General features: G+C 44.6%; 1 protein-coding gene across 1 annotated transcript in view; it reads right to left on the bottom strand.

Moving 5' to 3' along the window:
* The window catches only part of VAV1 (vav guanine nucleotide exchange factor 1), a 56,427-nt gene that overhangs the window by 22,235 nt on the left and 20,644 nt on the right, over positions 1-13,548 (bottom strand). Inside the window, exons 2-8 of the mRNA XM_005611495.4 lie at positions 3,043-3,159; positions 2,503-2,561; positions 2,308-2,376; positions 2,018-2,126; positions 1,818-1,913; positions 751-819; positions 485-588 (exon numbers count right to left, since the gene is read on the bottom strand). Of these exons, the coding sequence (XP_005611552.2) occupies positions 485-588; positions 751-819; positions 1,818-1,913; positions 2,018-2,126; positions 2,308-2,376; positions 2,503-2,561; positions 3,043-3,159 (623 nt within the window). The remainder of the gene's footprint in view (positions 1-484; positions 589-750; positions 820-1,817; positions 1,914-2,017; positions 2,127-2,307; positions 2,377-2,502; positions 2,562-3,042; positions 3,160-13,548) is intronic.

The following is a 13,548-nucleotide window of genomic DNA, read 5'->3' as shown; positions in this document are numbered from 1 at the left end:
ACCTCTTCCCAGCTGGGTGATGCTGAGCCCCAGTCTCGCCATCTGTAAAATGGGCATCACAATGGCACCTCCCACATGGGCGTTTGTAGCATTAAATGAGATAATGCACAAGAAGCTCCTAGCACATCACCTGGAGGTTGTCTCCACTCAATGCTCATTTACTTAACAAACACTTATTGAGCACCCACTGTGTGCCAGGCGCTGTGCTAAGCACATTAAGCATCAATTTATTCAATCCTCACCACCACCCTAGGAGGTACCTTCCTGTACCACAATGATTTTATAGTTGTGGGAGCAGAAGCACAGAGAGGTTGAGTAACTTCCCAGTGCCACACAGCTCGCAAGAGGCAGAGCTGGGAATTAAACCAGAGATGGGTGGCCCCTTGCCCATGAGCTTACAAGGAAAAGCCCTCCCGGTTCAGTGGTCCCCAAGAGCAAGTTCTCCCAAAGGCCCAGGGCTCCAGGCTGGCCAGCTGGGTCTTACCTCTCCTTGTATTTGATGAAGACCTGGTACAGGGTGGGTGCACTGGGAGTGGCCAGGGCTTCCTTCATCTCCCTTAGGAAGTGGGTGTGCACACGAAGCAGGTCCTACTTGGAAGGAGGGATGAGGGCTGGGGCCAGAGCCTGGGGGCACATCCACTCCCCACTATGGTGCTCAATTCCCAACCCCCACAGTGCAGGGACAAGTGGGGCCAGCAGATTGTCCCCACTGGACAAAGGTCCTGGGCCACTGGGCATCAGCCAGCTCACCTCAATGTTGATGAAGATGATCTCGATGTCTTGAGGTTTGAGAAACCGCTGCAGTGGCTTCATGAAGTGCTGTGGGGAGGGGAGAGAAGGATGAAGGAAGATGAGACCCCCTCCCTCCAGCCTAGGCTCAGAGAGACAGGGACAAGGAGACAGAGACAGAAAGAGACAAGCAAATGGAGGGAGAGGGAGAGAGATGCAGAGAGAGAGAGTTGGAGAATGTCCACACAACAGCCTGGACATGACTGTTCATAGCAGAATTATTCATAACAGCACAAGAGTGGAAACAACCCATACACCCATCAATAGATGAACGAATAAACCCAATGTGGCCCATCCATACACTGGAATATTATTTGGTCATGAAAAGGAATGAGGCACTGACACATGCCACAATGTGGATGGACCTTAAAAACATGATGCTCAGTGACAGAGGTCAGACACGAGAGGCCACATGGCGTGTGATTCCATTTATGTGAAATGTCCAGAACAGGCAAATCCATAGAGACAGAAAGTGCATCAGTGGTTGTCAGGGGCTGGGAGAAGATGGGGGCTGAGGTGGTGATGGTGAAAGGGTATGGACCTTCTTTGGGGAATGGTGAAAATGCGCTCAAATTAAAGGACCTGTGACAGCTGTGCAACCCGTGAATATACCAAAAGCCACTGAACTGCTGACATTAAATGGGTGAACTGTATAGTATTGTAATTAAATCTCAATAAAGCTGTTCGAACAGTGAGGGTGAAAAGATAGAATAAAAGAGAGACAGACAGAGACAAGGATACAGGGAAAGGTATAGACAGGGATAAAGAGACACATCAGGAGAGAAAGACAGCCAGAGGAAGCAGAAAAGAGACGCATAAAGAGGGAGACAAGATAAGGAGACAGAGTGAATGACAGGGAAACCCAGAGACGAAGAAAGACAAAGCGATGCGGTCAGGGAGGCAGCCAGGCCCGCTTGGGACAGGCGGGGTCTCTCACGAGCATCAGAGGCGGCCACACCTGTGGCCGTGCACCTGCCCGCCTGGCTCCCGCGCATGCGCCTGGCAGGGGCTGCGTTGGAGCATCGCACCTGTTGAATGGAGCCCAGCGTGTCCGTGTACTTCTCCTCCGTCTGCTGGATCTCTCGCAGGCAGCAGCACCGCTTGTCATACTCTGTCATCTTGGGCTGAGAGCGGGGAAGAGAAGCAGGTGTTGGGGGTCCTGGGGCTGCCCCCCACCCCCAGAAGCGCCTCCCACCCCCAGCCCGGCGCTCCCATTCCCACCACGCACCAGCATGGGCACCGGCTCTGAGCGCATGAGGTCCTCGTAGATTTCGTCACCCTCGGCCTCCTCGTTCTCCACGCAGTCGTACAGGTCCTCATCCTCCTCCACCGTGTCGCTGCAGGACCCAGAGTCAGGCAGGGCCGCCGGCCCGTGGCCAGGGACCCCTGTGACCCCTCCCAGCCCAAAGTCGTGTCCCCTCGCACGCACAGGACAGGGCCATGTCTCCCTCAGACCCCCAAGACAAGACCATGTTCCCCTCGGACCCCCAGGGCAGGGCCGTGGTCCCAGACACTCACTCGATCTGGTCGGACAGGCCATTGTAGATGTCTTCATCGCCCACACTCTCGTCCTCAGTGGGGAAGGGCCTGGGGGGGGGGGGTCAAGACTGTGTGAGCCAGAGGCTGGAAGCCAGGTGGGGAGGGGGCTACAGGGAGGAGGAGGAGGATTGGGGTCATGTGGGTCCACAGCTGTCAGCTCAGGTGGTTACTCACATGATCCCCTTGTTCTGGGCAATCGGAGTCCAGGACAGAGCAGACAAGGTGTAGATGACCTGTGACAAGGTGCACGGTTGCTCGGTGAGCCCCTTGCCCACCCACACGCCAGAACACAGCCTCGGACTCCCAGCACCTGAGGCTAGATCTTGAGGTTAGACCCAATGCTTCTGGGAGCCTAATTCAGGATTTTCTCCACCTTCCCATCCCCCGTGTCAGCATTCCCTTATCTGAGTGTGCACTACCTGATCTCCTTTTTCTATTTAGTCCTCATAACCACTCAGAGAGGAAGGGATGATATCATTCCTGCATTAAAGATGAGGGACCTAGGACTCAGAAAGGCATGGCCACAAATCTGAGATCACACAGCAAGTACTTCCTAAGCCATACTTTTTGCACCTGGTGTACAACCTAGTCTGACTTGTTCATCCTTCCCCCGACAGCCCTTAGCTTTCCTGGCATAGACGCTCATGGAAATGGACTGAAATCCAGTCTTCTAGCTCTGTGTGCCAAGCTCATGGCAGCTCGTCCCCAGCTCACCTTCCCAAAATCCTGCACATCGAAGAGGTCAAAGGCCTCGAAGAGTTCACTCCTCTTGAGGCCAAACTTCTCGCCACACGTAGACAAGAAGGTGCGGATGTTCTTAAGGCACAGGAACTGCAGAGAGAGAGAGAAATGACAGTGGAGGAAACATGACACTCTCTTCTGATAAAGATCAAGCTGTACCTGAAGCCAGATCTACCCCTCAATTGTTTTTATTGAGGTACAATTCATATAACATAAAATTAATCATTCACCAATAACAAAATGTGGTATAGGCATACAATGGGATATTACTCAGCCATTAAAAAGGAATGAAATTTTGATTTATGCTACAATATGAATGAAGGAACCTTGAAATCATTATGCTAAATGAAACAAGCCAGACACAGAAAGACAAACACTGTCTGATTCCGCTCATAGGAGGTTCCTGGAGGAGTCACATCCACAGAGACAGGAAGTAGGATGCTGGGACCAGGGGCTGCAGGAGGGGGATGGGGAGTCAGTGTTTAATGGGGATAGAATAACGGGGATGATGAAAAAGTTTTGGATAGAGATAGTGGTAATGGTTACACAACACTGTGAATGATGCCACTGAATCACACACTTCCGAAAACTTAAAATAATAAACATTATCATTTTATTTCTATATTATTCATATATTTTATAAACTTTTATTTATATTTGTAAAATACATATTTCCATAATTGTCTTTATATATAATGATAAATATTATATATATTTTGTTACAATAAAAAATTTAACCATTAACCATTTTAAAGTGTATGCCTCACTGGCATTTAATACATCCACAGGATGGTGCAACCATCCCCTCTATCTGGTTCCAAGACATTATTTTCACCCCAAAAGGAAGCCCTGTACCCGTTAAACAGTCATTTTCCATTCCCAACTTTCCTCGCTTCTCCCTGGCAACCACTAGTCTGCTTCCCATCTCTATGGATTTACCTATGTCCATCAACTGATACTGAATAAACAAAAGGAGGTATATCCAGACAATGGACTATTATTCAGCCATAAAAAGGGGTGGAGCACAGATCCACGCTACAAAGTGGATGGCCCTCAAAAACAAGATGCTCAGTGAGGGAAGCCAGGCACAAAAGGTCACATGTTGCATGATCCATTTGTATGCAACACCCCCGAATGGTTACATTTCATGAGCCAACACTCCTTCTTTGAATAAACCAGTTTGAGTTGGGTTGCTGTGACTTGCAACCAAAAGATATTAAGTGATGCAGCTGTCAGACACACAGGATGTCACTGTGGCTTTTGGGTATTGAATTCTGATATAAACAAACTCTCACATCCTTCCAGCTGCCCGATATTGGCTCATCCAAATGTCCCAATGGGTTCAGTTCTCTCTAAGGTCCCTCAGGTTCTAAAGCATTCTAACCAACCTCCAGTCCACCAGCCTCCCACAGCATGCAGAGCCGGCCTCTCCCATGGCTCCCAGCACCCTCAGTGATGTCAGTGTGGACCAAGATTCCCAAAGCACATTCATCCAGAGAGCTGGTTGCAATGCATCTTCCAAAAGCCACCTCTTGTATCATTGCATTCACACGAAGTGTCCAGAATAGGCAAATCCACACACTGGAATATTACTCAGTCATAAAAAAGAACAGCGTGGATGAAACTGGAAAACGTGATGCTGAGTGAAAGAAGCCAGTCACAAAAGACCACATATTGAATGATTCCGTTTATAAGAAATGTCTAGAACAGGCAAATCCAAAGAGACAGAAAGTGAATTAGTGGTTGCCAGGGGCTGGGGGAGGAGATAATGGGGTGTGACTGCTAATGAGGACGGGGTTTCTTTTGGGGGTAAAGAAAATGTTCTAGAGTTAGTGATAATGATTGCACAATTTTGTAAATATATTAAAAACCACTAAATCGTACACTTTAAAATGGTGGTAGGGTATATAAATTGTATCTCAATAAAAAATATGCATCTTTCAGGTCCTTGTTTTCACACCTACTCGGTCTGTGAGCACCCAAGTCAGATCCTGTCCCCTCTCTTCCCACAGCCCTCCAAGCCTCCCATCTTCCTCAGGGTAGAAGCCCAAGTCCTCCCTGTGGCCCACCAGGCCCCACACGACCTGCCTCGTCCCCTCCCTGCCCTCCCTCCTCCCTCTCTCCCCCTCGCTCACTCTGCTCCAGTCACTTAGGCCTCCACACTGTTCCTCCAACATGCCAGGCAGTGTCCTGCCCCAGGGCCTTTGCACTAGCAATTCACTCTTCTTGGAATGCACTTTTCTCTGTGCTACACACTGAGGTGTGTCCCCCAGCCCCAAATGTTGAAGCTCTAACTCCCAGGACCTCAGAATGTGGCTAGAAGGACTTTAAAGAGGTAATTAAGGTCAAATAAAGTCATTAGGATGGGCCCTAATCCAATGTGACTGGGACCCTTATAAGAAGAGGAGATTAGGATACGGACACACACAGGGGGATGACCGTATAAGCACTCAAGGAGAAGACAGCTATCTACAAAGCCAAGGAAAGGGGGTTCAGAAGAAGCCAAATCTGCCGACACCTTGATTTGGGACTTCCAGCCTCCAGAACTGGCAGAGAATACGTTTCTCTTGTTTAAGCCTCCCGGTCTGTGGGACTTTGCTGTGGCAGCCCAAGAAATCTACTACACACCAATGTGCACAAGATTCCTTGCCACCTTTTTCAGGTCTTTGCTCAAAGGTCGCTTTGTCAGTGAGGCGTCCTCTGACCACCCTATTTAAAATTGCAACTCCCCCTATTCTGGCATTTTCTGTTCCATCTAACTGTGCTTCGTTTCTTTTCTTTGTTGTTCATCTTCCCCAAATAAAATGTCAGTTTAGGAGGACAGGGTCGTGGCTTTGCTGCTTGGAGGATGTCCACCGTCTACAATAGTATAATAGTCCCTTGATAAATATTTGTTAAATGGATGGATGGCGATGAGGCCTGGACATCTGCATTTTTAACAAGCTCTCCAGGTGATTCCTGTGTACTTGCTAACCCCTATTCTGTGATTCTGCAGTACCAATATTTGCATTTTTTGGCATGCCTCCTACACATGGTTAGGTGCTCAGATTTATTCCATTCTTGTGACTTCAAACACCATGCCACAGCTGCATAACTCCCCACCTGGGAGTTTTAAATGTCCATTTTACCTACAAGGAGACAGGCTCAGAGAGGGAAAGAAAGCTGCCTAAGATTATGAACAGTGGGAGTAAATCCATGGAAGAGGTGAAATTTAACTCCAGGATGACATGAATCCAGAGCTGACTTTCTTGACCACCGCTTCATCTCATTGCCTTGCATGAGCACCCAGCATGCACTCAATTCCCAGCATTCTCTCTCTATTTTCTAATTCATATATATATTTTAAAATATGTATACTTGACGTGTACCATTTGATGCCTTGAGGTATATAGTCATAGCGAAATGACTACTACAGGCAAGCTAATTAACAGATGATCTCATCTCCTTGCATAGTCACCATTTTTTGGTGTGTGATGAGTGTACCTGAAATCCACTCTCTTAGCACATTTCCAGTGTTCAGTATAGTATCAAGCCTAGTCATCCTGAGTGTACATGACGTCTCTAGGCTGATTCATGCTACATAACTGCAACTTTGTACCCTTGACCAACATGTCTCTATTCCCCCACCCCCAGCCCCTGGTAACCACCATTCTACTCTCTGCTTCTATGAGCTTGACTCTTTCTATATATAGATATATATCATGGAATCCCTGCATGGAATCCTTGCAATCCTTGTAATTACTATTATTATCCTCATTTTACAGCTAAGGAACTAAGGCAGGGACAGCCAGCTGAGATGCAAACTTAGGCAACGTGACTTCAAGCACCTTGCCATAGCTACACATATGAATCAATTCAATACTGTGTTATTGCACCCATGTATCTCACTCTTCCATCTTCAGATTGTATCTTCTTCTCAATTATTACCACAACCACCATCTACTTAACCCGTTTTATATGGAATACAGACTTCAAATTACCTTTAACACAAATCAATGCATTTAAGAATTTTACATCCTACTATCAAAGGAAAGTAGGATCATTTGCTATAAACAGAAGCCAGTGTGGAATAAATACGATGTAAACAGTGTTCTTAAATTCTAGTTGGATCCCGTGGCCTGCCCAAGACCCGTTCTCTCTTTGTCAGAAAGAGAGTAGCAACAGTTAGAGACACGTAAAAGAAACAGTAACGATTTCAACATCCATTCTTGACAAAAGAAAGAGAAAAAAAAACTCTCAGCAAAGCAGGAATGGAAAGGAACTTCTTTAACTTGATGAAATGCACCTTTGAAAAATCTTAAACCTTTGTTTTAAACAAAAAAGCAAAACATTATAGTTAATAGTAAAATGTTGAAAAGATTCTCTTTGAAATCAGAACTAAGGCAAGGGTGCCCAGTATAACCATTCCTCTTCAACAATGTATCAAAGATCTCAGCCTGCACTGCAAGATAAGAAAAAGGAAGAAAAGGAAAGAAAGAAAGTAAGAAATACAATAGTCATTTGTGCAGATGATATGACTGTCAACACAGAAGCCCCAAAGAATATACAGACAAATAACCAGAATTAAGAAAATAAGTGAGCAATGTTACTGAATACGAAATCACTATACAAAGCTTACTGCATATCGGTACATCAGCAACAATAAATCAGAAAATGTTATTTTTTTAAAAAAGAGAACATTTGTGAAATCCTAGAATAAGCAAAACTAACCTATGGTGATAGAAATCAGATCAGTGGTTGCTTCTGGAGTGAGGAGGATGGCAGAGATTGACTCAGAAAGGCCACAAGTGATGGAAACGTTTTGTGTCTTGATAAGGTCGTAGGTTGCACAAGTGTACCCATTTGCTAGAACTGACTGAACAGTGAACTGAAGAATGGACTATCTCAATCCATGAAAATTGGACTTCGATTTTAAACAGATGTCATTTACTATAGTCTTAAAAATGTAAAACAAACAAACAAACAAAGTCTGGTGATATCTAACAAATCTAACAAAAAGAAGTGTAAATCCTTTATACAGAAAATTATAAAATTTTATTGAAAGACATGAAAGAAGATCTAAATAGAGTGAAATATATACTAATTCTTAGCTAGAAAGACTCAATATTTTAAATTTTTCAACCCTCCACAAAATTGAGCTATAAGATTCAATGCAGTTTCAATTAAAATCTCCAAATGTTTTTTCACTGAACTTGACACGTGAATCCTAAAATTTGTATGGAAAAGCACAGAGTCACAAATCACCAAGACAATCCTATGGAGGAAAAGATCAAGTAGGAGTAACAGTTCTATCAGGTCTCAAGACTTAACATAAATCTATAGTAATTAAAACAATGTAATTATAGTAGTTAGCTTCCAAGATGGCACTCAATGGTCTGTGGATTCCAGTATTCAAGCCCTGTTTCTAATCCTCTCTCACATTGAAACTGTGTGACCAGTAGAGTATGGTAAAAGTAACAACATCTGATTTTTTCAGCGCTAAGTAATAAAAGGCACTGAGCTAACATCTGTGCCACTTTGAATTGCTCACCAGCCACCATGTTGTGAGGCCCCACAATCAGTCCTCTGGAGAGAAACTGAGGTTCCATGTGACTGAGCCACCTAGGAAGTGGATCCACCAGCCCCAGTCGAGTCTTCAGATTATTGCAGCCCCAGTTGACATCTAACTGCTACCTCATGAGAAGCCCCAAGTGAGAACAGCCCAGCCGAGCCATTTCAGAAGTCTTGAGCCAAATAATTAATGAGCATAGCAAAAGGTTGCTTTACACTATTAAGTTTTAGGATAATTTGTTATTCAGCAATAGATAATTAATATAGGAGTAAAGATAAATAAACCATAATAAAGGGCCCCAAAATGAACCACACGTATATGAAAATGTGTTTTATGACTGAGCAGGTATTGTAGATGCATAGTAAAAAGAGGTACTATTTTATAATCATGGGTGGTCCAACTGGTTATCCATAAGTGCAAAAGGAATTTAAGTCAAATTCCTACCTCACATCGTACTCAAAACCAATTCCAGATGGTTTAAAGACTTAAACACCAAAGGCAAGACTTACAGAAAACAGTTTAGGAGAATATCTGTACGACGTCAGAAATGTGAGTGATTCTGAAACAATAAACAAAAAGCCCAAACTGTAAAGGGAAAGATTTGACTACAAGAAAATAAAGTTCTATTCATCAAAAAGCATCATGAAGAGAGTGGGAAAGATCAGCCACAAAGTGAAAATGGGTATTTGCTACACATTTGTATCCAAAATTTATAAAGAACTCCTAATGATTCAACAAGAAAAAGACAAACAATTCAATCAAAAAATTGGCAAGACATGAGCAGGTGTTTCACCGAAGAGGAATTACAAATGCCCAAAATCCATGAAGAGATGGTCAACCTCAGTGGCTGTGAATGTAGTGAAATTAAAAGTCACAAAATAGGGGCTGGCCCAGTGGCGTAGTGGTTGATTTCACACGCTCTGCTTCAGTGGCCTTGGATTTGCAGGTTTGGATCCTGAGCGCAGACTCAGCACCACTCATCAAGCCATGCTGTGGTGACATCCCACATGAAGTAGAGGAGATTGGCACAGATGTTAGCTCAGGGCCAATCTTCCTCACAGGAAAAGAAAAATCACAAAATACTATTTCTCACCCACCAAAAAAACATGCAAACCAAATTTTTTTTTGAGGAAGATTAGCCCTGAGCTAACATCTGCTGCAAATCCTCCTCTCTTTGCTGAGGAAGACTGGCCCTGAGCTAACATCCATGCCCATCTTCCTATACTTTCTATGTGGGACGCCTGCCACAGCATGGCTTGCCAAGCAGTGTGTAGGTCCGCACCCAGGATCTGAACGAGAGAACCTCAGGCCGCTGAAGCGAAACATGTGAACTTAACCACTGCACCACCGGGCCAGACCCCAGATATGCAAAATTTTTAAAGTCAGGTGAACACTAAGTATTGGCAAGGAGGTGGGGTCCCAGAAACTCTTATACGCTACTTCTTGGAGCGTAAATTGGTTTTAAAACTTTGGAAATCAGCTTGGCATTATCTACCCTTTGACCCCTAAATCCCTAGGTTTAAACCATAAAGAAACACTTTCATATGCTCCCAGAGATGTGTCCAAGAATGGCCAGAGTAAGAATGCTTGTGAGAACCCCGCTGTAGCCAACTTTCAAGATGGCCCCAGCGATCCCCACCTGCTGGCATTCATGCCCTTACATAATTGCCTCCAGTTGAGTGTGGGAAGGACTGTGACTTGGTTCTAATGAGAATAAGATGGAAACTAGTTCATAAGTCAATGTGTCCTCTTTCTCCCCACCCTGGTGAAGCAGCTCTGTGATGAGGCCCACGTGGCAAGAAACCGAGGTCTCCCACCAACAGCCATGTGAATAAGACACCTTGGAAACTAACCTTCCATCCCAACTCCTGGTGATGGCAGCCCACACCAACGTCTTGACGGAATCTCATGAGAGACCCTGAGCCAGAACCACCTGGCTAAGCTGTTCCCAGATTCTTAACCCTCGGAAATTGTATGAGATAAAATAAACATTTCTTTCCTCCTAAATCTTAGAGTAATTTGTTATGCAACAATAGCTAACTATTACAAGCCCTGAACTGGAAACAACTCAAGTAACCATCAGAAGTCGAGTGAATAACTAAATTGTGGTAATTTCACACAGTGAAATACTACACAGCACTACACAAGAATTAACTACAGCCACATACATAAACATGGATAAATTCCAAAAATGTAATGTTGAATAAGAAAACAACTCTCATGCATATATTATAATTCCATTTTTATCAAGTATAGAAATGGGCGAAATTAAGTGATGCAATGTTCATGGATACACACATAGGAAAACTATAAAGAATATCAAAAAAAATTTTCCTAGAAGTTCAGGATAGTGGCTACCTCTGGGGAGTGGGGGAAGGGAAGGTTGTGCAATCAAGGAAGGGCACACAGGATTCTTCTAAGGCTCTGTTTCCCAAACTATGGATTGTGACCCATTAGCATGTCATGGAATCAGCTTATTAGATCCAACTAGAATGGACTAAAATACATTACAATGTTTCTAGTATAGAAAAGGTAGGAATGGATTCAGAAAACTTTCATTTCAGTTGCGTGTGTTCATGTGCTCTTGTGGCAGTGGGCTGGGGCGTGATATAAAAAATATATATTTCTTACTATGGTTAAGGTGAAAAAAAAAAGAGCTTGAGAAACGCGGTTTTAAGGATTCCCAAGGAACGGTAATGTTCTGATTCTTAGCCTGAGCAATGAGTACTTTGTTCATTTTATTATTCTTTGAATGTTTCGTATAAGCTTTATAGAGCCTTGTGCATATATGATATATTTCCCATTAGGAAAAATATGTAAGACAATAAAACTAAAATGAGACTGTCTATGATGAAACTAGAAGGACTGAAAAAGAATCAGAGAGAATGACCTTCATCACCATGTGATTTACGTTCTTTGTATCCATAATCTGCCTAAAATCTTCTCAGGTGCCACATGTAGTAACTTGTGTCACCCGGTGATTAAAATTACATACACAAATTTTTTGTATAATATGTTACAGTTGTCTTAGGGTGTTTTTTTACGTTAAAACTTTGGAGTGTAGAGGCCAGCCCAGTGGCATAATGGTTGGGTTTGCGTGCTCAGCTTCAACAGCCTGGGGTTCACCGGTTCGGATTCCGGGCACAGACCTATGCACCACTTGGCACGCCATGCTGTGGCAGGCATCCCACATACAAAGTAGAGGAAGATGTGCACAGATGTTAGCTCAGGGCTGATCGTCCTCAAAAATAAATAAATAACTGAGCAGCATAGTCAAGTTGGGTCTCCACTTTAGTTTGAGTTCCTGGAAGAAGTCTCTGAGAGAAGGATTTGGATACAAATGTAGTTTACCTTCTGGGAGGTGATCCCAAGAAGTACTCACAGGGCAGTGGGGCAGTGGGACAGGGAAGAGAAGGGAGCCTATACAGGAGGTGTTAATTAGCACCAGATGGAGTAAACTGGAGCTCGTTATTCTGGGGACCTCTGGAAGATGGGGCGGACATTGCCCAGATTTGTTCCATCTGAGAAATGAGAACTCCGAGACATTTATTTGTCTACTCTCATCCATCACTGATCATGGCAGCCTCCCAGGGTGTTACCTTCCCAGCACTCCCAGCCTGCCATACGCAGGCTGAGCATCTTCCTACAGCCGGAGAACGTTCTCAGTCAGAGAGACTCAGGGAGCCATCCGGGAACCCTCTGGGGTAGGTGACCCCAGAGTGGGCTAAGAACTACAGGAGGCACATCCAGAGCACCTGCTAGAGTCTTGGACCTTTCTCTTTTGTCTCCCTCTCAACCCTCTAAACTTCCAGAGCTTCATATTGTGTTCTCTGCAAGAACGACTGCTACTCACATGCTTGAAGAAATTGAGGTTACAGAAGGAGCCCGAGTAAGGAGCATAGGATCAGGAGGAACTTCCTGGAGGCGTTGGGACAGGAAAGCGAGGCACTGAAGGTGGGAGGAGGTCCAAACACATTTCTCTCACCAGAAAATTCACTCCTGACCAGGGTGACAGTGCCTTTGGTGTGAACATCACTAAACTCCAGAGCTTTCTCTCAAACTTACTATCATCAGCCCCGGGAGTCAAGAGGGAGATCCTGGGGATGGTAAGATAGGGAAAAGGTTGGAGAATAAACTCCCAAAGCGCTCCTAATCCAAAAGAACATGGGAAGATCCTCCTGTGTGTGTCTTTGGACAAGTCACCTCCCCTCTCTGAACTTGTTTCCACACGTACGGAATGGTAGCCATCATAACGCCTGCTGTGTCATGTCGTAATTCAATAAAATAATGCATGTAAAGGGCTTGGCATGGTGAGCCTTCAATGTTTGGAAATGGTCATTATCATCAACATCACCACCATTATCACCATGATCGTACCCACCATTATCACCATCATCACATCACGATTACCACGTCGTTATTATTATTATCACCACCATCATCATCTTCAGCAGCAGCAGCATAAACTTCATCATCCTCATCATCAATATCACCATCATAATCACCATCACTGCCACCATCATCATCATTATCATCATAATCACCATCATCATCTTAGCTCCAGCTAGAAAAGCCCAAGAGTATTCATTGACCCATCAATTTTCAGAACAGGAAAAGACCTCCGATATGAACCTGTCTCTAATACTCATCACCCAGAGAGAGGGAGAAACCCAGAGAGGAAGGAGATACTCAAGGTCACAAAGCAAAGTGGGTATCTCCTGCCACCTTCCAGGCCTTAGTTCTATTCCTGCTGCCCACCTGTTGCAGAGGCCAGTCATGGTCCACCAAAATTCACGTTTTCTCTTTTGTAATATGGAATTGCTGCTGGAAAGTGGCTGCCTAACCAAGGACTACATTTCCCATCCTCCCTTGCAAGTGAGTGTGGTCATGTGACTAGTTCCGGCCAATGGAATGTGAGCATTTGCCAT

The sequence above is a fragment of the Equus caballus genome, chromosome 7, assembly GCF_041296265.1.
Source record: "Equus caballus isolate H_3958 breed thoroughbred chromosome 7, TB-T2T, whole genome shotgun sequence".
In the NCBI taxonomy this organism is placed as follows: Eukaryota; Metazoa; Chordata; class Mammalia; order Perissodactyla; family Equidae; genus Equus; species Equus caballus.
The sequence above is the reverse complement of the archived record's forward strand: the minus strand, read 5'-3'. Positions and strand labels throughout refer to the sequence as shown.